This window comes from Hippocampus zosterae, chromosome 4 (genome assembly GCF_025434085.1).
Source record: "Hippocampus zosterae strain Florida chromosome 4, ASM2543408v3, whole genome shotgun sequence".
Taxonomy (NCBI): Eukaryota; Metazoa; Chordata; class Actinopteri; order Syngnathiformes; family Syngnathidae; genus Hippocampus; species Hippocampus zosterae.
The window spans coordinates 17,476,611-17,496,676 of record NC_067454.1 but is presented as its reverse complement, the minus strand read 5'-3'; the positions used below and the strand labels follow the sequence as shown (position 1 = coordinate 17,496,676).

At 41.9% G+C, this 20,066-nt stretch overlaps 1 protein-coding gene across 6 annotated transcripts in view; it reads left to right on the top strand.

The window, feature by feature from the left end:
• The window catches only part of sox6 (SRY-box transcription factor 6), a 152,063-nt gene that overhangs the window by 110,945 nt on the left and 21,052 nt on the right, over positions 1 to 20,066 (top strand). For all 6 annotated transcript variants that reach the window (XM_052063633.1, XM_052063630.1, XM_052063632.1 and 3 more), the window contains 4 exons: positions 209 to 358; positions 1,999 to 2,179; positions 3,030 to 3,217; positions 17,211 to 17,316. In XM_052063633.1, coding sequence (XP_051919593.1) covers positions 209 to 358; positions 1,999 to 2,179; positions 3,030 to 3,217; positions 17,211 to 17,316 — 625 coding nt within the window. The remainder of the gene's footprint in view (positions 1 to 208; positions 359 to 1,998; positions 2,180 to 3,029; positions 3,218 to 17,210; positions 17,317 to 20,066) is intronic.

The following is a 20,066-nucleotide window of genomic DNA, read 5'->3' as shown; positions in this document are numbered from 1 at the left end:
ATGGAGGTTCGCTGCCAACCTCATGGAAAGAGAGGAAAGACGTTGAAGAGAGAGAGAGAGAGAGAGAGAGAGAGAGAGAGAGAGAGAGAGAGAGAGAGAGATGAAGGCAGACACAGAAGCTCGGAGAGGAAAAGACAGAATATAAAACTTTCAATGTTGGCTGTATCTGGATGTTAACATCTTGTGGCTTTCTCCGCCTCCCCTGCAGCAACTGTACGCCGCCCAACTTGCCAGCATGCAGGTCTCTCCTGGAGCCAAGATGCCTCCACTCCCGCAGCCCCTCAATGCCAGTGGACCCATTTCTCCCTCCTCTCTGAAGAATGATAAGAGTTCCTCCAGTCCAATCACTCAAGTCAAGGTAGAACCCCCAACGCTTGCAGCCCAGGCCTTGAGTAGTACTTGACCCAACTTGTTGTACTAATAAATTAGTAACTCAGCTGTTATTACAATGCTGCAGTGTTGCAGTGGCCTCCAACAGCTCATCAATCTGCGAGGCTTTAATAAGCTCTGCGTTTCTGTTTAACTCCACCCACTAAACACTTTGCGGTACCTAAGATGCCACACTACGTTTACAACCTTCTGGAAAAAAGAGCGAACAACTAATGGCTGTCCGGCCGTATTTTCTGCTGCTGTATGGCATGGTTCCACCGTGGAGACCTCCGTGGATAGGAAAGGCCATACTCAGTACATCATACCCACTCACCACACTAATCAGAAACGCACAGTCACTTGGAGTGGCTCAACTGAATATCACAATGGAGAAAGACCATAAATCATGTCTCGCAAAAGCAGGACAGCGCTCGATGTTTGGCTCAAGTACACATAGCAACTGACTTTTGTTCACGTGTGACGTATCGTAAACGTAACATCATACACGCTCCACTTATCGTACAATGAAATAAAACAAAGAACTGCAGGCCGAACAATTATGGATAATAGTATCAGTGGAAATTGGATATATAGTGGCAACCCTCCATCTGAAGCCACAGTGGAAAAAGATTGCCTTTAGTTTTGTTTGTGCGCTTTCAGCTTCACTGCATGACAAACTGTTATTGGCACTGAAATAAGAAGGCCTTGGGGCAGCCTATGTTTGAGCCATATGTTTGGGCAAAAAGGCACTTGAGCTTTAAATAAGGCTGCCAACAGCAGCACATCTTCATATCCGCTCAAATATTGCTCGGTGATGCACGCTGGCGTTTACTGTCGATCATGACCTGCACATGTTCAGCATCATACGGTATTTATTGCAACTCGACTGCACTTGACGACCAGTAATTTGTATTTATTTTATTTTTTCACTGTGCATTCTAGAAATCATTTTCTTAATTTTGTATCCTTTGAAGGCTCTACTTTTCACTCTAACACAGTATGATACAAAATACTCTTTTGACTTTTTGTCGTCAGTGAGCTGCAAAATGACAGCGAACATACAGGATTGTGTAAGATGGACGCGTTGCTGATGATTTCCTGGCACACTCAGTTCAAGCATGTACTTCACCAAAACTCTTCGTCCGACTTCAGAACGACGCGATTTTAGACATTTCCCGGATCAAATTCTATAGGGTTGAACATATCAAAGTCGAGAAGCACTAATGAGAGAACAAGCTAATTAAGTAGCTAATGCGAGTCAACGTAATGAATGGAACAGCTGTTTTTGATCACTGGCAGCGGCATGCTGCGGTCATTATTTATTCTTGCAACCACAGTGCACAGCCAGAGAGGAGGGAGAACAGATGAAGATGAACAGACAGACAGAATCTGCTTTAATTAGTGTGAACAAAGGCTCTGAGCAACTGTGAGGAAGATCACAGTGGTACCGCTCGGCAAAAGGGAGAATGAGAAGGACAGGGAAAAGAAGGAATCGCTTTACAATACAATGCTGTGCTCGCTTGAGAACAAGGAAAAACGTCCAAATTAGAGGACGGGGAAGGGAGGCAGGGGGTGAGGGGGGTGTTCACGTGTCCTCTCTTGTGCTCATTCCTATCTCTGCTACTGTAGGAGGAAGGAACACAGCCGCTCAACCTTTCAGCGCGGCCCAAGACAACGGACATGGTCAAGTCGCCAACTTCCCCGACGCAGAACTTGTTCCCAGGCTGCAAAAGCAACCCAAACAGTTTCGCTAACAAGGGCGGTATCCCCAGCCCGCTTGGAGGAGGCCTGGGCCGTGGCTCCTCATTAGGTAAGACCTAAAAAAAAAAGAAAAAGGAACTTCTCTTTTGGGAGGTTCTGAACTACTACTCTGAGTGTGGTGTTCAGGTGTCTTTTGGGCAGACGTGAGGCCATCAGCATTTGACATGCTTTGAGTTCTCTTGCCCAGAGCTCGTCAATTGACATTGGAGCAGTTTTACAAATTATGTCACTCTCGTTCAGCGCCAGTTTGAGAAGCTTTATCATGGTCGAACTACTCCAATGCAAAGTTCCATTAATGCCATGGCAAATTCGTCGAAAGTGGAAATGTTTTTGACAAAATACGCCGTGGAGGGTCTGGTACTACCAGTACTGATAAAAACACTGAACTTATAGGGCAGGCGTTTGCGCAAAACCAGGCAAACTTGATGCGGAAGCTTACAATGGAACTCAACATCAAAAAAAGCAAGATTCAACAGATCCTTACGAAATGAGTAAATTCTAATATATTAAATGCGCATATGCTTGTGTTTGTCTGAATGATTCCTGAAATGAAAAAAAATGACATGCACATCTCCACATTCAGAACCAAAAGAGGAAAGATTTGCTCGAAGGTGACCTTGATACAAAGGAGAAACTGAATTATCTTTGGTCATCAGGGGATTATGAAATGAAATGTTACACTATTTTAGTCATTTGTGATTCGTGGGGAACAGGGAAGTGAGGGATGATTTCAAATGTCTTCTCATCTCCTGCCTTGCCACTCGGTGTAGAAAGGGATTATCAAAATTCAGGCACAGGAAACAGGCCATCCCAGTTGTGAATTTCAGTAGACTGTATGCCAGGGGCCTCTAAAAAAAGGACAACACCACTGACATTACTCCGTTTGTTTGCATGCACAGACATCCTGTCAAGCCTCAACTCTACGGCGCTGTTCGGGGACCAGGACACGGTGATGAAGGCTATCCAGGAGGCTCGTAAAATGAGGGAGCAGATCCAGAGGGAACAGTTGCAACACCACCAGCAGGGCATGGAGGCAAAGCTGTCTGCCCTCACCGCAGTCGGCCTCAATAACTGCAGGGTTGACAAGGTAAGACTTTCCATTTAACACAGCTAATTGTAAAATGCATCATCATGAATCATGATTTCCATTTTTATTTTAGTAAAGTGGTCCCATTACTTACAAGTGCCCAAACCTTTGAGTTTTTTGCCGTTCCGGACTGTCGCTTGGCTGAATTTGAGCTTTGTGTCGCGAGCCCACATTTTAGTTATAAAGTGATGCGCTGCCACTTGACAAATATGGGAAGAAGCTAAGTGCGAGTTGACATCTGAAAAAATGATCAATGACATCGTCGATTAATGAAAGTCCACTGCAGTACTTCAACCCCTCATATAGAGTTGTGAAATGTCAGTGATGGTTTGTCCCGACATAGAGTATTTATGCCTCATAAACCTGTTCATTTCTTTACATTCTGGGATTAAGTTTTATTACAGTCAAAGGGCCTGATCGATTAATCAGCCAATGTTTATTTGCTCTTCGGAAATCTGTGAAAATCTGCCAATTTATTGCAGATTTTAAAATGTTCTCTTTGTTGTTGTTTATTTTAATCATTATTATTATTATTATCTAGATTTTAGATTTTTCTTACATATCAACACATTAAACCACAAGGCAAATATTGGATTATTATTTTTTACACACAAATTGTAGCAGTAATTCATGTCTCAGTAGTTGTAAACGTTAAGGGACTAAAACATTATTTCAAGATATTTCATTCATTATTTATTTGTTAAAATAAATGATTTATCTGAATTGTAATCTGCCTCAAAATAATCTTTATCAGTCGGGCCCAAATGGTTTTTAATTTAAAAAAAAATGTGGGACGAAAAAGGAGGTTGCTTTTGAGGGTTGAAATTGATGAACAGATTTTCATTGTATTACATTGGGGCACACTGATTTGATACAAACTCGGTCATGGTACGAATTAAACTTATAAGTCAAGGTACTACTGTATCTCCAATTAAGACCCAAGTGGCGTGCCAACCAGTCCTTTTTTAATTAAATCGACAATTCTGTCACCGTCTGCACTTAATGTACTATTTTTGCTGTGTCTGTCACCCTCACAACTTACATAGCGCAAACTCTGACGTGGCCCTCAGCACAATGTGTTTGTGCCAAGTACAAACCCAGCCGACATTTAACATAGATTTGACACGTCATAAAACAATTATTTATTTATGCCCTGTTGCCACACAATCTGTTTATGTAGGCACGGCAGACAAGGGTATGATAGATATGTACAGAGTGCACGAGAACGACACACCTGTTGCGGGTTATTGTGTCTGAGCGCTGCTATCGGGCTGTTTACAGGCTTGGGGACACCAGACTAAATTCAGCAGCTTCATATTGACAAATTATTTAAAGTGTGGCTTTGAGATATGAGTGATGAGTTTTTTTTTAATTAAAAATACAAAAGACAAACCGTCATTTGGGTAATTGTTTTGCTTTGAATTGGCAAGCGTGACTTTGAGATGTGAGAGTTGCATGGTGGCAGTGACAACAATTCAAATCACCTCTGAATAAGCAGCGGCCATAGTGTGAAATAGCAAATAGTGAACAATTCCACAAAAGAAGTCCTCAAGCTGTTGCATCCCACTCCCAGTTGAAGTTTTCCGTCAAACTAAAAAATGAACCATAGAGAATTACAAATTGTTTATTTCAAGATCCCAAACAAATTTGCCAAAAGAAAATCCCACGACCTTGCTAAAATTCAGCATTAATAATCACGGTTTAAAAACCTTTTTATCAATGAACATCTCAACACAAAATGTGAAGCAACACAATAATATGATAATCTAATGTACACAAAGTCACATATTCTTCACCTTTTATGAAAAATTACTAATATTAACACCATCTTACGCATCCATTTTCAGTAGAAGAAGTATGAATTTTCTTTGTGTCTGCACAACTGCCAACGAGGGCACACTAGAAGTGCAGCAAAATGAACTCATTGCAGCATTCACTTCTGATTCACAGAGAGCTAAAAATGGTTATATATATAATTATATTGTATTATTATATTATCTGTTATGTCGCTGTTTTTATAAAGTACAGTTTATCAAGTGCTATTTTTCCACATTTTCTGTGGTTTTTCTCTGAGGGCAGGGACTGGAATGGATTACAGTGGATTTGAGATTTGGGATAAGAGCGTTTCGAGTTGCGAGCATGGTCACTGAACAAATCCAACTCATATCGCAAGGCACCGCCGTAGTGTTTTATTTAGGCCACTCGTACCTTAATGCTTCTTTTTCTAAAATACATGTGACGGAAATAAACTAAGCTAGTGCCTTTAATAAAAGAGTAATCTTCAGAATGAATGGGACTTTCAACCATGTCCAGGGTGAAGGACTTGATGATGTTTGGCGGTGTCCACATGCATGCGTTAAGAGTCTTTGCCGATGTTGGTGTGAAGGCCGTGACAGGCCATACCAGTGCCCGGTGTGGCCTAACACCACTCTGAAGTCTTTGCCCACTTTAAGCATACACGCAGCCCTCTGCGTCCCTCGACGGAGGCAGGGGCTGCTTTGTAGCGGGAGCGTACACTCCCTGGGATTCCCTTTAAAAATATCTTCAGTCGATGAGTCAATCAAGGAGAGAGAGGGGGGGGGGGGGGGGTCGGGGCCGAGGGGGGGGGGCGTCCTGCTCTGTTTAGCTTGATGCCATGGTGCCAGTTGGCTGTGAGGAGCAGGCAGGAACTGGGAGCGATGCTCATTAATATTTCACCAACTAACACTTTTAACCAACAGCCTCAACTAGGTCAATGTATGTTAATAAAAAAAAAAGGCAATGAATATCTATTTTGATTTTCCTCTCATTGGGTGTTTGGAGTGGGGCACTGTGTGTTGCCGGTCAAGAATGATTTTACCAAAAGGTGTGCGACACCACTGATAAGGGACAGCAGAGCAGACAAAGTATTCAAACTGTCGGAGTACAGATACATGTGTAGAGGTACAGATTCAACTCCTTAAAAACAAACAAACAACAAAAGTACACAATGTAGTTTTGTCATTTAGGATTTTTGAAATTACGTTTGTGTTGGTCAATGAAGATTGCCTTTAGATATGGATGTTTTATGCTATAAGCATGGTCTCGAAACAAAGTAAATTCATATGTTCGGGCAACACTGTACGGTGTATTAAAAGTTTGGTTAAAGTGTATTTTCCTTCAGACAGAACACCACTGCTCTTTCAAAGAAAAACAAAAACACATTACAAGTGAGTCATTTATTTCTGTTCATTACATCACTCTTGTGTCTCTTCAATGACACCTAACACTCGACTGCTTTGTGTTGGTGGACCAAATTGTGGTGGAAATAATGTCACCTCTTATTTTTAGTGACGCCGGCCCAATTAGATGGCTTTGACATTACAGGGACACTTATCAAGTCTGCTCACAGGTTGGGGTGATAAACTGCATCACTGCCAACCTTTTTGCTACTACAAAGAACAGTGATTCAGCTTTTTGCTGACTCAAGCCAACAAACTGGAAAGGGTGTAACTTCAGGAAGTTAGACAATTTGTGTATTTCAGGGAAGTGTCTTACCTGACTGACTGTAAATATGATGTGCTCTGTGCCAGTCTTTTTTTGCGTGTTTGTCATGTTGAGAGTGTCATGATCTGTATTTTATTTGGGTTTGTTTCATGTACTGTCTTGTTTTCTTGAGTTCAAGTCTTGTCTTACTTCTGAGGCTTTTTTGTCTCATCAGCGCAGTGCCTCGTCCTTGTTGTCTCATCTGTTTAATTGTACTTAGTTCCTTGTTTTCTGTCATTCTAGGTCAGTTCATTTTGTCAGATTTTGGTGATGGAGGAAAAAGGTGGCGTCAAGCATGTGGAATACGAAATCAACAAAGCCACAAAATAATCAACATTTAGAAAAAAAAACAGGAAACAAAATTCTTCACATTACAAAAATCATAATGTGATCAAAGGAACATTTCTAATCCGTTTATCCTCATAAGAGTTGCGGGCGTGCTGGAGCCTATCCCAGATGTCTTGGGGCAGGAGGCGGGGTAGACCCTGAACCGGTTGCCAGCCAATTGCAAGGCACACATAGACAAACAACCTTTCGCGTTCACACTCACACCGACGGACAATTTAGAGTGTTTAGAGCCTGCCATGCATGTTTTTGGAATGTGGGAGAAAACCCACGTAGGCACTGGGAGAACATGCAAACTCCACACAGGCAGGCCTTAGCCGGAATCGAAACCTGCACCGCCGCACTTTGAGGCGGACATGCTAACCAGTTGCTACCCCCCCGCGAATAGTGGGGGTCAGCTGTATAGTCTAAACAATAAAAACACAGATCGGGACAGAGAATTTAGCAGAAGATTGCAGAACGGTAACGTAAATGGGATTAAGGAGAGGTTCGGATCATCTAGTTCAGCTGTTAAAGTGGGATATTAAATATTGATTTATGCCACTGTAATGACCGAGCTGAGGGGTGGGCTAAGTGCTGCTTCCAGATGGATCAATTCGTCTTTTCATACAGTGTGTCCGATCGGAACAATGCCTTCCTCCCTAACCTTTATCTCTGCAACTCCATCGTTGCTGGCCACCGACCTAGAAGAACACTGTCGATCTGACTGTATGCATGTCCTGAACCCGAAGCCGTGTAAAATATTCATACTCGACGGGAGGCAAGTCTTTTTATTTGTCTGTTTTTACTATATCCCCTCAGTACAATAAAACCTTTTACAACCCTCCCACAATTTATCTTTTTGAAATATTAATCCAAAGGTATTATTGTCTGCTGAGGGCAATTACTTTGTTCCATTATTTACTCCCTCTTCCTCACCCAGAGGAGGCTTTTACCTAGAAGGCGCTCCACTATGCCTACAGTCTAATACGCTGGATGTGAAGCCATTTGTAACCATTTGAATTGTTTCTCTCTATTATGCACTGCAGCTATAAACAGACGCGCTGTTTTTTTGCGCGTCACGGGTGAATGACAAAACAAGCACGTATTATTTTTACTCTTCCAGTGACATACAAGGCTCAGTTTTACCATCATAATGTCAAGAGAGCAAACAGAACAGGACAAGCCACTTCAATACACTTTCGATTCAACCAAAATTGAAGCAATGAATACAGATTTTTGTGTCTGCCTTCCAAAACATGATTGATTGTGTTATTTGTTTAATTTCTGTTCAAGTGAATTCAGTGATTTGTTTCTAAATCTATGGATGAAGAGAGTGAGCACTAAGTTGTACTGTATTGTCAAGATAACAGCTGAACTTCTTTTACTGATTTTGGTGGGTTAGCTGAAACAGTACTTGGTGATGTGTGTGCGTAAGAAAGTTGCTTGACAATCTGGCCTCCATTTTTTTTAGCAGTGTGTGTGGTTTTACACATTAAGCAGACACGCCTGCATCAATAGAGAGTGAAGACAACCGTTTTCACCGTTTCTGAAGCCCAGGTTTATAAACTTACTGTTTTTGTCAGAATTCTTTTTATCTGCGGTGTGTCAAATTTAGAAGATTTATTTTCACTTTACAGTGACTTTAAAGCAAGTTAATTCTAAACAGCTGCATGGCAAGTAGAATTGATGCGAAGTCATTTTGACAACATTAAAAGTGTTCAGTAGAACAGTATAAATGTTATCATTTGTGAGCATTTGCCTTTGTGATGACCCAGGAGTTCTTCTGAGATAAAATGTATTCCTTTGCTGACATGTTCTTTGCCGGAATCAAAAGGTGAAAGGGCAGTATTAACCTATTGAAGTGGCCTTTTTGCCCCGGGGCACCTCCTCTTCTCAGTATTGATGACTACAATTGTCCATTTCCCCTATCTAAATCTCAGCCTGTAAATATTCAAATGGAGCTTACACTTCTTCTCACCGACTGCTTGTAATGGTTACACGGGTCCCGCCTGCCCCCATGTGTGTACGTGCGCGTGTGCTTGTGATGCCAGGGCTCTATTGAGGCAAAGCCCTCACAAAGACTTTGAATATAATTTTGTCTGGTCGGCCGCCCTGGAAGCAATTTTCTGCTCCTTTTCGACCGCTGTCTTGGAAATTGCAAAGCAAAGCATTTTAGCTGTAGTGTAAATCCTTGGCATACAAGGCTTTGCCCGTCCAAATTAGATTATCCAGAGCTCCCAGACTATGACTATGGCCAGCCAAGTGCCATTGTGACAATTGCTTACATTAACGCTTTGTCCAATTGTTTCCCAAAAGAATACAAACACAATTTTTGCGCCAGCAGGCCGAGGATATTTAGCATGTTCTCTTCTGGTACCAACAAGTCACGGCGGCCACGCCTTGGCTGGGTAATTTGGTGGCATCTGCACCACCATTTTTTTTCAACAGTTATTTTACATGGTGAATTTCTGGGACGCTGTTCGACCAAGAAAAAGAATGTCAGCCTAAGTTGTGCTCCCCACAGAGGACCCATGACAAAAGCTGTGGCCACAAAGTATTGCTGACAGTTTATGGTATTGTTGCATTTTGAACACAATGTCTTAACTGTCCGATGATGTTTCTCCCAGTTGTGAAAGGGTTTTTGAGGATGTCAACAAAATACCCCAATACCATGACAACGATACTTTAAGGTGAACACGGACAATAGAACTTTTTTAGCCAACTACTTGTGGTATTCACAAACAGAAGACTTGACTTTCTTCTATTGACTTAATTTTGTTGTTAGCACACATGGCATCCGTATCTCTCCCTCATACACCGGCCGGAGCTTACATTCTTTTTTGTCTCTTTTTTGTTCTTAGTCTGCATCATTTTACTCTATGTGCTTCTTTTACAGAAGGCCAACGAGTGTCCAGAGTGAGACAAAACATAACTGTGCTTTGATTATCAGGCTTCATGTAGGAGAAACGTGTGGCAGGAACGTGTTTGTAATAGTATTTAAAATTGTGTTCATTACGGTTGCAAAAGATAACGGAATTAGCAAGTATCGGTACTCAGTATCGATGAGTACTCAAATGTGTGTGGGAAAGTAGTATCAGAGCAAATCACAGTTTTTCTGTATTTTTTCGATCCTGAAAAATATCATGTTGTCATTTTCAGAATGCAATAGTAATGATAAATATTCATTCATTCATTCATTCATCTTTCGAGCCGCTTGATCCTCACTAGGGTCGCGGGGGGTGCTGGAGCCTATCCCAGCTGTCTTCGGGCAGTAGGCGGGGGACACCCTGAATCGGTTGCCAGCACACAGAAACAAACAACCATTCGCACTCACACTCACACCTAGGGACAAATTTAGAGTGTTCAATCAGCCTGCCACGCATGTTTTTGGAATGTGGGAGGAAACCGGAGCACCCGGAGAAAACCCACGCAGGACCGGGGAGAACATGCAAACTCCACACAGGGAGGCAGGAGCTGGAATCGAACCCGGTACCTCTGCACTTTGAAGCTGACGTGCTAACCACTGGACTACCGGGCCGCCCCTAATGATAAATAGACAACATAAAAATAATTACATTTGCATTAAGGACCTTTTAGTGGCATTCGACTTTGTCAGGGTAAATGCAAGTTTAAAATGATCACTTAAGAGTCAAAGCTTTACTTTTCCTTCTAAAATCCACCCATTTATTATCCGAGCCGCTTATTCTCACCAGGGTTGCGGGCGTGCTACAACCTATCCCAGCCATCTTGGGGCAGTGGGTGGGATACAAAAAAAAATTACAAAATAAGTCATCCTGGATAATGCTACTATATTCTTTTATTAAAAACAAACAATAAATGCCAAATTGGCAGCAAGCCCAGAAAATGTTTATGTCCCCTCTCTTAGGCCATTGAGTCAATTCAATTTAATGGAGAGCCTTACCCCTTTCTGGTTTTAAACAAATGAAGTGATGCCCAGGCAGTGTCAATGTAAAGGGGATATTCTGCCATCTCTCTTCTATGCAATGTTGAAGACAACTGTCATGGAAACAGATGCCGAGCTTTTGTGGCTGCTACTGTTGATTCTGCTGCTGCCTGCATTAGCCCTAACAAAGGCAGGGCTGCGGCTTAAAAAAAGAGAGCAACAGTCGGCATGAAAGGAACTGTGGGTTTACCGCATGGCTGCGTATGCTTAATGTTGAAATGGCTCAAAAGTCACAAAAACCCCTGGAAGGCTGCAGGATTATAAATAACATGGCAACTGGTTACAATAAAAATACAAACCAGATGAGTGCCGAGCAGCCTTTGTCTCCATTGGACTGCTGAGTCGTTTGCTTTGAGATGTCTTTTGAGGGCCGCAGACCACACTGATGACTGAAACGTGATCTGCTTAACTCCATCTTGTGGTCACCAAGCCTTCAACTTGCCTCACACCAGGTGCACGCTATTACTAGAGCCACTTCAGCACATTATCAAACCTAAGTGGCTGTTTAGGCTTCTGCAGCTGTTAAAAGTCACATATACAGTATGTTGTGTTATTTTTTCCATGAAAGAAAACTACAGAAATATTACCCATAGTATCCAAATTGTCGATAATCCAACTGTCTGACGTCACAGAGATTTGTAACCACAAAACTCACTTTATTAACTATACCTTCATCTATGGCCAGAAGTAAAAGAAACAGAATACATGTTTTCAAAACATTCTGCCCAAGCAAATTGCTACTTATAAATTAACTTAATTTTATTTTGTCCAACACTCACAGTACACATTTAAAGTGACCAATCTTACAGTGAGTTGGCCACTAGATGCAAAGTCCAAATTTGGTAACATACTGCCTCTGGGCCAACCGCCAGATAGGTGTGTTTTGATGTTTAAAAAAAAAAAAAAAACCTACATATGGATTAGCTCCGCTTCTCTTATGCAGTTTAAGGCCTCACTTTGTTATTTATTTATTTATTTATTTATTCGTGAAACGAGGATGAGGGTCACGCTTATACCACTGGATGGAGAGGACGACTGGACAGCTATACTACTTGAGTAGTATGATACAAGGCCAGCATGTGATTGTGTGTCTGTGTGTATGTGTACGTGAGCGCCAGGAGGGAGCCGACAACATCTACTCCAAAAGAGGCACATTTGACAGTTTGGCTACATGTGACCATAAAACTGTCAGCATGTAAACAACAATAGAAAAGTTACTGCAACATGCTTTTGGCAAGTTAAACATCGAGCCTTAGTCAGCTGAAATTTCCACATTTGGGCACAGGCGACAGCTCATGATGAAACAGATTTCTTTTTTTTTTTTGGACACTAAACATTGAGTTAATCTGAGGGATGTTTTCCCCCGAAATTACTTGGATGAATGTAACAGAAAATGTACTACCTGACTCTACATATGGCATCGAAGTACAATCCCTCTTCCCTATATTTTAGCACAGTGTTACCGTTCAAACTGGGCGCAGTGTTACAGTAGTTGACAGTAAATGAGTAAATATACACCTTTATGAATCAATGCCTAATTTTTGATGAATTCTTGTCATGTCAAGTCAAGTCAACAGTATTTTTGGAGCACTTTCAAACAGCCATCGCTGCATACAAAGTGCTGTACATGGAGCGATTTAACATGCACAATAAACAGTAAGACAAATCGGTCATAAAGGCGGTATAAAGCACCAAACAGTAAAACCAAGAACAAATCTAAGTCATGCTGAGTCGAATGCCAAAAAATACAAGTGAGTTTTGAGGAGGGTTTTAACGATGGGCAGCGAGGAGGCTTGCCGAATGTTCAGTGGGAGGTCATTCCAAAGAGACTTGTGCCTACTGAACTACTATATTTCATCATAGGTCATTACGATGATACTTTGAGAGCCAAATATTTTGAGCTGGTACTTGACGTAAGAAGTTTGAGAACCGCCGCTCCAGTCCAGCCATATATATTAGCGTTGCGCTGATCTGCACCATAATCTACCCCGCGCGTCCGCGTTTGACTTTCATCTGCATTTGAACTATCGCTGGTCATATGGCTTTGCCTATAGCCTGGAGCTATTTACAAAGGGGCTGAAGGAGTGTCAGTATTGGCAGCGTGTTGCTTAAATACAGGGCAGAAGTACGCACAATGCACAGGGCCATACGCCACCCGCCTTTGCCTAGAATACACCCTGTGGGCAGAGCAGCACATGTCCTGCGGTCTACCAGATTAAAGCTCTCTTTACAGCACTGACAAGAGCTCCTTTTGGCTTCCTTATGCCCGACAAGTTCTATTCGTCCACATCCCTCTTCCTCTGTGACGCACGTCTTCTCTCGACGGCCTGGTCCGCAACCAACAAATATTTTAAAAACAAGCAGATGATAATGTGTTATTGTGCAGCACGGGTTGCGTCGCTGGAAATGGAGCTGTGCCGGGGTGGAGTGCGACACGCTGAAGTCATTTCAGGGAGAAACTGGTGGCTTGCCAGCGGTCGTGGTCAATGTGAAAGACCAATGAAAGCCTTCGCTTTTAGCTTTTGTTTCCCCTCTTTTTAACTTGAATTCCTCTCATCATTTATTCTTCTGGTTTGGTTTATCTGCCGTTATGTTGTTGTTATTTTTAGCTCGAAAATCGCGCGGCGCTCACTTTCCAAAATGTCTTTTATGTCCACAGTGTACTGCTGGGCTCTTCTTCTACCCTCTCCCTGACTGCTTCCCTCGATACCGCGTGTCCTTTGCTCCTCTTCTGTATCAGAGTGATCAGTAAAAATTTAATGACACTATAAAATAATAAAAGTGCCATTAATTTATCACTGCACTTGATGCGTGGGCAATAAAGAAGCATTAGTTCAGTGAATATTTTCAAGGTTTAAAACAAAACCCTGATGCTGCGCAGACATAAATTACCGCACGTATAACCAATAAGTATATTACGCACAGTATATAAAATTTTATGGAAATTTGTGCTTCCATATTGCACTTGCAGCATGATGGCAATTAGCATATCAAGCACAGCAAGGGACCTTCACATCAAGTATAAAAACGTTGACTCCCGTCAAACATGATTTCTGTCGGATGTGCGGGACAAAACAGCACCGATGTACAATCTGATCATCAGACCAAGTGGTTATTAAAGTCCCTGTAAAGTGAAAACCACAGTGTTGTTTACAAACTTGCCAAAATTGATTGGTTAAAAAAGAGGGTTGAAAATCTGTTCTCTCGACTCTCAGATGCTATGAAAGCATGCCCTGCTCAACTGTCAACTATCAATTAATACCCACTATTTCTTCTGGGATCTTTCTTCTGCCTAAACATACAGTAACTAGGTTTGAGCTGCAAAAATGTATCGGCTTAAAAATTCTGGGGGCCGGAATATATCCGACTGGGCTGTTGCGGAGCTGTTCCATGCAGCAACAACGGGGCTTTCTTGCCAGCCCGAAGCCCCATTCCACTCCTAAAACATCCGTCTTTCTCACCCTGACGTGCACACTGAACAATGAGACACTTTAAAGCATGAACAGCGGACTGTCTGAGGGCATTTGTTGGACGTAGGCATAGCCAGCTAGCTAAGGAACTGCGCTGAACAGTTGCATCGGATCATTGCTGATGTGAGCGGAGGCACTCACGTTTTTGTTTCGTAGGGGATGTGCGACTCATGCTAGACTACAAAGTGTGTCATGCGGCACCGTTTTAGCCATGCCCTCCACCCCAAAAAAAAAAAAAAAATCTGCAAAACTGAAATGGTGAAAAACAATTTAACACTACATCTCCACACAACTAAGGACTACTAATTTTCTATCTCTGCTCGACTTTCAGCAATTATCTTCAAACATGTATCATGAATTTAGAAATAAATCTCTGAATTCACTTTACGAGGTCTTTCGTGAAACTTATTGATGGACGGCCCCTGTTCTCACTGAGCTTCTCGGCTCAACGTGATGCTTAATGATCATGACTTTATAAAAGGACTTGATTGATAGCAAGAGACCAACCAAGCACACAGGAGGAACGACATGACGACTTTATTACAGAGAGACAGCACCCATGAACACCAACTGTCCAAGTCGCATTTGAAGCAGCCCATTGCCCGCCCCGCTAATCAAACATCAGTCACTTTGTCAGCAGGCTGCTCGCTTCTTTCATTAAGAGTAATAATATAGCTGGCTGATGAATACGCTTCTGCATGTATGTGCTGCTATAAACAGGGCGCCACATTTAATCTTTTCATTACAAAGTGTTCATATGTCATCATTTAAAAACACTTTTGAGAGCAGAGCCACAAGTGCACAATTACTCAGGTTGCCACAAATGTCAGTAAAAAGAGATGAAAAAACAAATAATAAATGTTACAATCTACCACAGTGGTGACTTGAAATACAAATTTAGTATAAATTGAAATTTCGTAACATTGCACACTCACCTCAAATCATCTTTCCCCACTGAAATGAATGTACATGCCTTTAATCCATCCTACCCCCCCCCACCCCCCGCCCCTAAAAAAACAGCACTCTATATGATAGTAAAGTAACAATAAAAACATACATCAATGTAAAATAATGTAAAAAATGTTTGGTTTTGTCGCATTATTTGCTGAATTACAATGGACTTTGTGCTGTTCCTACTTGTGCATGCACCTTGGCCACCTGAGGGCAGTATATTACATACACACTTACATAATTAGATGGAAATGCTTCTCCGTAAGCTGCAGTAATATTATCGAGAGTTGTTTTCAGAGAGGATAAAGAATATTTGAGTATTGTTATTAGAGCCTGACCGATTAATGGGATGATATTAGCTTATAAAATGGCAATTTTTGTGTTTTTTAAATTTATTTCTTTATTTATCTTAAACATAGTGCATGACAACATAAGACAAAGATAACAACATTCAAATATTTAGCCCCCCTAAGATAATCATTTAAAAAAAATCTGATTTTGCTCTCTCAAATCTTATTGAACAAAATATTGTAAAGTAATATTCTTCCTGTAATTCACAGCTTTATTTTTGTAAGCATTAAAGCGCTAAAAAGAAATAATTTTAGTCATGATATTTTAAAATCAAACAGCTGATTAATCGATGATCAGAATTTTATTCTGCCAAATATAAGAATCCCTATTGGTCAGCATTAAATGAGAGGAAGGCAATACTGATGGCAGTTTGGAATTCACATAATTCTCATTTTTTATGTTTACATTGACAGTAAACTTTATTAGGGAGTAGCATGAAACAGGCCTCTTTTTTGAAGATTTCTTTCTGCAAATGTGTAGCTTGTTGTTCACTGTCACCACAGCGGCACAGGACTATGTACTGTATGCGCAAACAAAACGGTGTGATGCATTACAAAGAAGGGGCTTAAAGATTAATGTGAGTGTTTTGTGCGTGCACAGCAGGGGAGCTCTTAACATTGTGCCGGGGCTCTACCTGAGTATCAGTTTAGATACAAGTGGCAGAGGTCAGCGTGACAACACGTTGTTGGCAGAGGGCGCACAACAAAGACTGTCATTTGGACTGGCGGTGACATGCCTTCCTTTCAGTGTGATCCAAGCGAAAGATGGATGGAAGGGAAGAAGGGGAGATTCTTTGTATCGTGCAGAGTCAAAGTGTCCGTCTAGTTGGATCTTTGGAGAGCAAGAGACAGTCTCTTGCTAAAACCCTGTCTATTCACTGAGGAAGTAGGTCATTCAACAATGAAGCCGGCGGCAGTCGGCACTCTCCCCCTTGCATAATACATTAAGTGTAATGTGCATCAACTATTCAAAGGCTGTTATTTTATTCTGTAAATGCACATGGACATGACATTTAATATTGTCACGGGGCGCTGAATGACAGGGTTTCATTGTGCGTCAAGTACAACACCGTGCCAAGTTTAATCGGAGCTCAAGAGCCGACATGGCAAACGGGAAAATGCTGAATAAATGATGGTGGCAGCGCTCTGGGCGCTGTCGGCCAGAAGGGCGGCTTGTGAGAAGACGAAATCACAGCCTCGCAAAGCCAGCCGCGAGCCCGTTGTGTGCTCAGGATCACAAAATAAATCTATTGACAACAACCCCTGGCTCTTACTGTCCCCCCCTGCCCTCCATCATACTGATGACACACCACAAGCTCTGGTGAAACAGTCTTCCCTTGACTTTTCATAATATTGCAGCATATGATAATACCATCGATCACAGTAATATATTGTGTGGTTCCTGAATATGTGTTCTTTATTTGCAGGAAAGGGCACATTTTGAAGGAATCGGGCACCACCTTGGCAAACTGGGTGAGGACGGGAAGATTGGCCACAGAGTCATTGACCTCACCAGGCCCGAGGAGCTTGACGGTAAGGACATATGTATTTTTATTTGAGGTATATATATATATATTTTTATTGTACCTGTCCGCTTCGACCCAAAGACAGTTCTACCTTGATATGGATATCTTTAACAAAAGTTGTCTCGTAAAAATGAGCTGTGTAATTTTGCCAGCCTTGATGTTTTCTGCTCGTATGTTATACCATCTGTGATAATGCCAGGAGCATCTAAATTGAAGTGTCTCTCCGTTGAACACACAAACGGGGATATGCTGCAACCAGATGACCATGCCAATCTTCACTGATTTATAAAGCTAACCCTCTAACCTGACAAGAGCCTTTTAATACTTCATAAACGCAAACGGATGTGCTTACAAGTTCTTCCCAAACCTTTTTTTAAAGAGCCAAGAGTCAGGTAATAGCTAAAAAGATGAACTGATTAAGCAGTTTCACAGGTGGTAATTAATCTGAACACACTCATGCTTGCGGCTAACCAGTTCCTTCCTCACCAAAGCATTAGAGCGATCCATTTTTATCAAGACAAGCTAACTCAAATGTTTGAAACCTTTTTCATTTTCAGTCATTCCTGACTTTCCCAACTTTTAGTCTCAAGGCGGCATAATGCTGAATGGCTCTTACCGATTTAGGGAGAGGCATAGTTTGACAACAATTCTCAGCCAGTTGAGCATTTAAGAGAGTGACTGGAATTTTCAACGCTTTCATTGGTTCATCATCGGTAAAAATAACTGACAAGTTGGGGACAGACCAATAGAATCGATTATCGGGAAAAAAATTTAATTGACTCAAGTTCAGATTTGACAAAGCGTTTTTTTAACCCAACCGAACTTGTCCAGTATATTTTGTACACCTCCACGTGACTGACACTGGACTGGTGTAGAAATGAGTGCACGGTAGACAAGTGGGGGCTGGGATGAATGCTGCTCCAAAGGCATTCAGGTTTTCACAGGTAGGTGAGCTGGAGGACAAGGGCACCTTAGGACAAAGCTGGCTTTTCTCCAAACTTGGACCCTCGCTGCCGTTGTGCTTGTTTGAGGTCTTGGGCACAGGCGAGTAAATTTTGCTTGCACCATAGTGACAAAGCGTCACCTCTCTTTGTGGCCCGGGCTTTTTCACAGAAGCAAGCAGTCCGCACACAGCACCAGTGTTTGTACGGCATAAATATTTGTGGCTGTTTCCATGGCATTTGAGAGCAAGAGCAAAGAAGAAAGTGGTTGTGACTCATCTTTGATACTTCAGAGTGTCTTAGGGAAGGAGGATAGATATTTCTCAGGACAATGTAACCCAACATCTTGCAGCGGCATCACACCCCCTCGACACCGCATTGACTAATTACATCTGTGGCAAAAATTCAAGTGTCCCGGTTCATGAAAATGAAATTGAGTAGGGCTGAGGCTAGTATACCAAGTCTTTAGAATGAATTTGATTGATTTAAAAATACATATGTTGTAGTTTGAAAAAGCGTTCTAAAAAAAAATAAAAAAATCATACGAGATGTGGGTATTATTTTGCGCCATTCTCATGTTCAATACAGTAGTACCTGTGACTTTGAATGTGTTTGACTTAAAAAAAAATTAAACGGGGATGTGCCTGGTAAGTGTCATGGGAGTCAGCAAATATGAGTGGAAATCTGGTTGTTAACTGGCTAAACATTAGCCGGTCTGTGTGTTGACTGCTCGTGCATACATTATGGCGGTGCAGCGACTGGGGTGTATGAATGTGTTGATTCTGTTACGGTTTGTTCGGTAAAGCAACAGAAAATGCACCGGCGGTTGTGTCATTCATTGACCACCTATGGTGCATCCAGATACCGTCGAAGAAGTGAGGATAGGCTATATTAAATTATCTCAACATGTTTACATTATTTGGTGTGGGCAATCGTAGATGTGATGTTGTGTAAGCCAATTCTGCTTGATTGTAGACACATTGCACTTCATCTATTTTATGTGTGAAATAATCCCAAACATTGGCCATGATGTCTTTTACATATTTACGCTTTTGCGTTATTTCATGAGTTAGTCAGCAGTAACATTAGTCTGGAAAAAATAATTCATTGCGAGCTTTGAGGACAAGGATTTGCTTTAGCTGTTTTTTGGCTATTGAATTATTCACATAATGTGAATAATGGTTCTTGCCCTAAATTTTAGAGGTGCCGATCAATTTGTGTTTCCCGTGTGAGACACAGAGTGAAGTCATCCAAAGAAATTGTGCGGCTCCTCTGCGGACGGATGCGCTTCTCGTGCTCCTTTTCGCAGAGGGAGTCTTCCCTCTTGAGCGATGCTGGAGTCAGGCAGGGCTGAAAAGGAGCACACACCAAGACAGTTGTGCCCTTTTAATTCCTTGACGGGGCCAAGGAAAAGGCTTACGCCAGACGCGTTCCCACTGGGCTACGGATTATAGGAGCAGACCGGGGTCAAAGGAGAGGAGAGGTCCTGTTCCCAGAGGGAGAAGGCTGGTCGTCAGGCGAGTAGGCACAACTCAAAATACACCGTCAACACTGTGAATACGGTAGAAGAGCAAAACACACATTGCTGATTGATGGGGATCAGGATTTTATGATGTGAACCACAAAGTGTTAACTCTACTCACAACGTTTTTACTCCTAAAACCCTCTTGGAAAGATTTTGAACCAGTCGTTCCCTGGCATGATATTCTTGATATATACAGGCATCTAGCTAAATGCAGTTGCATGTGCTCTTTAATTATTGACAAAGCTATGATTAAGTTATTTTCTGGTCAAAAGTCATCCAGATGTGAGGGGA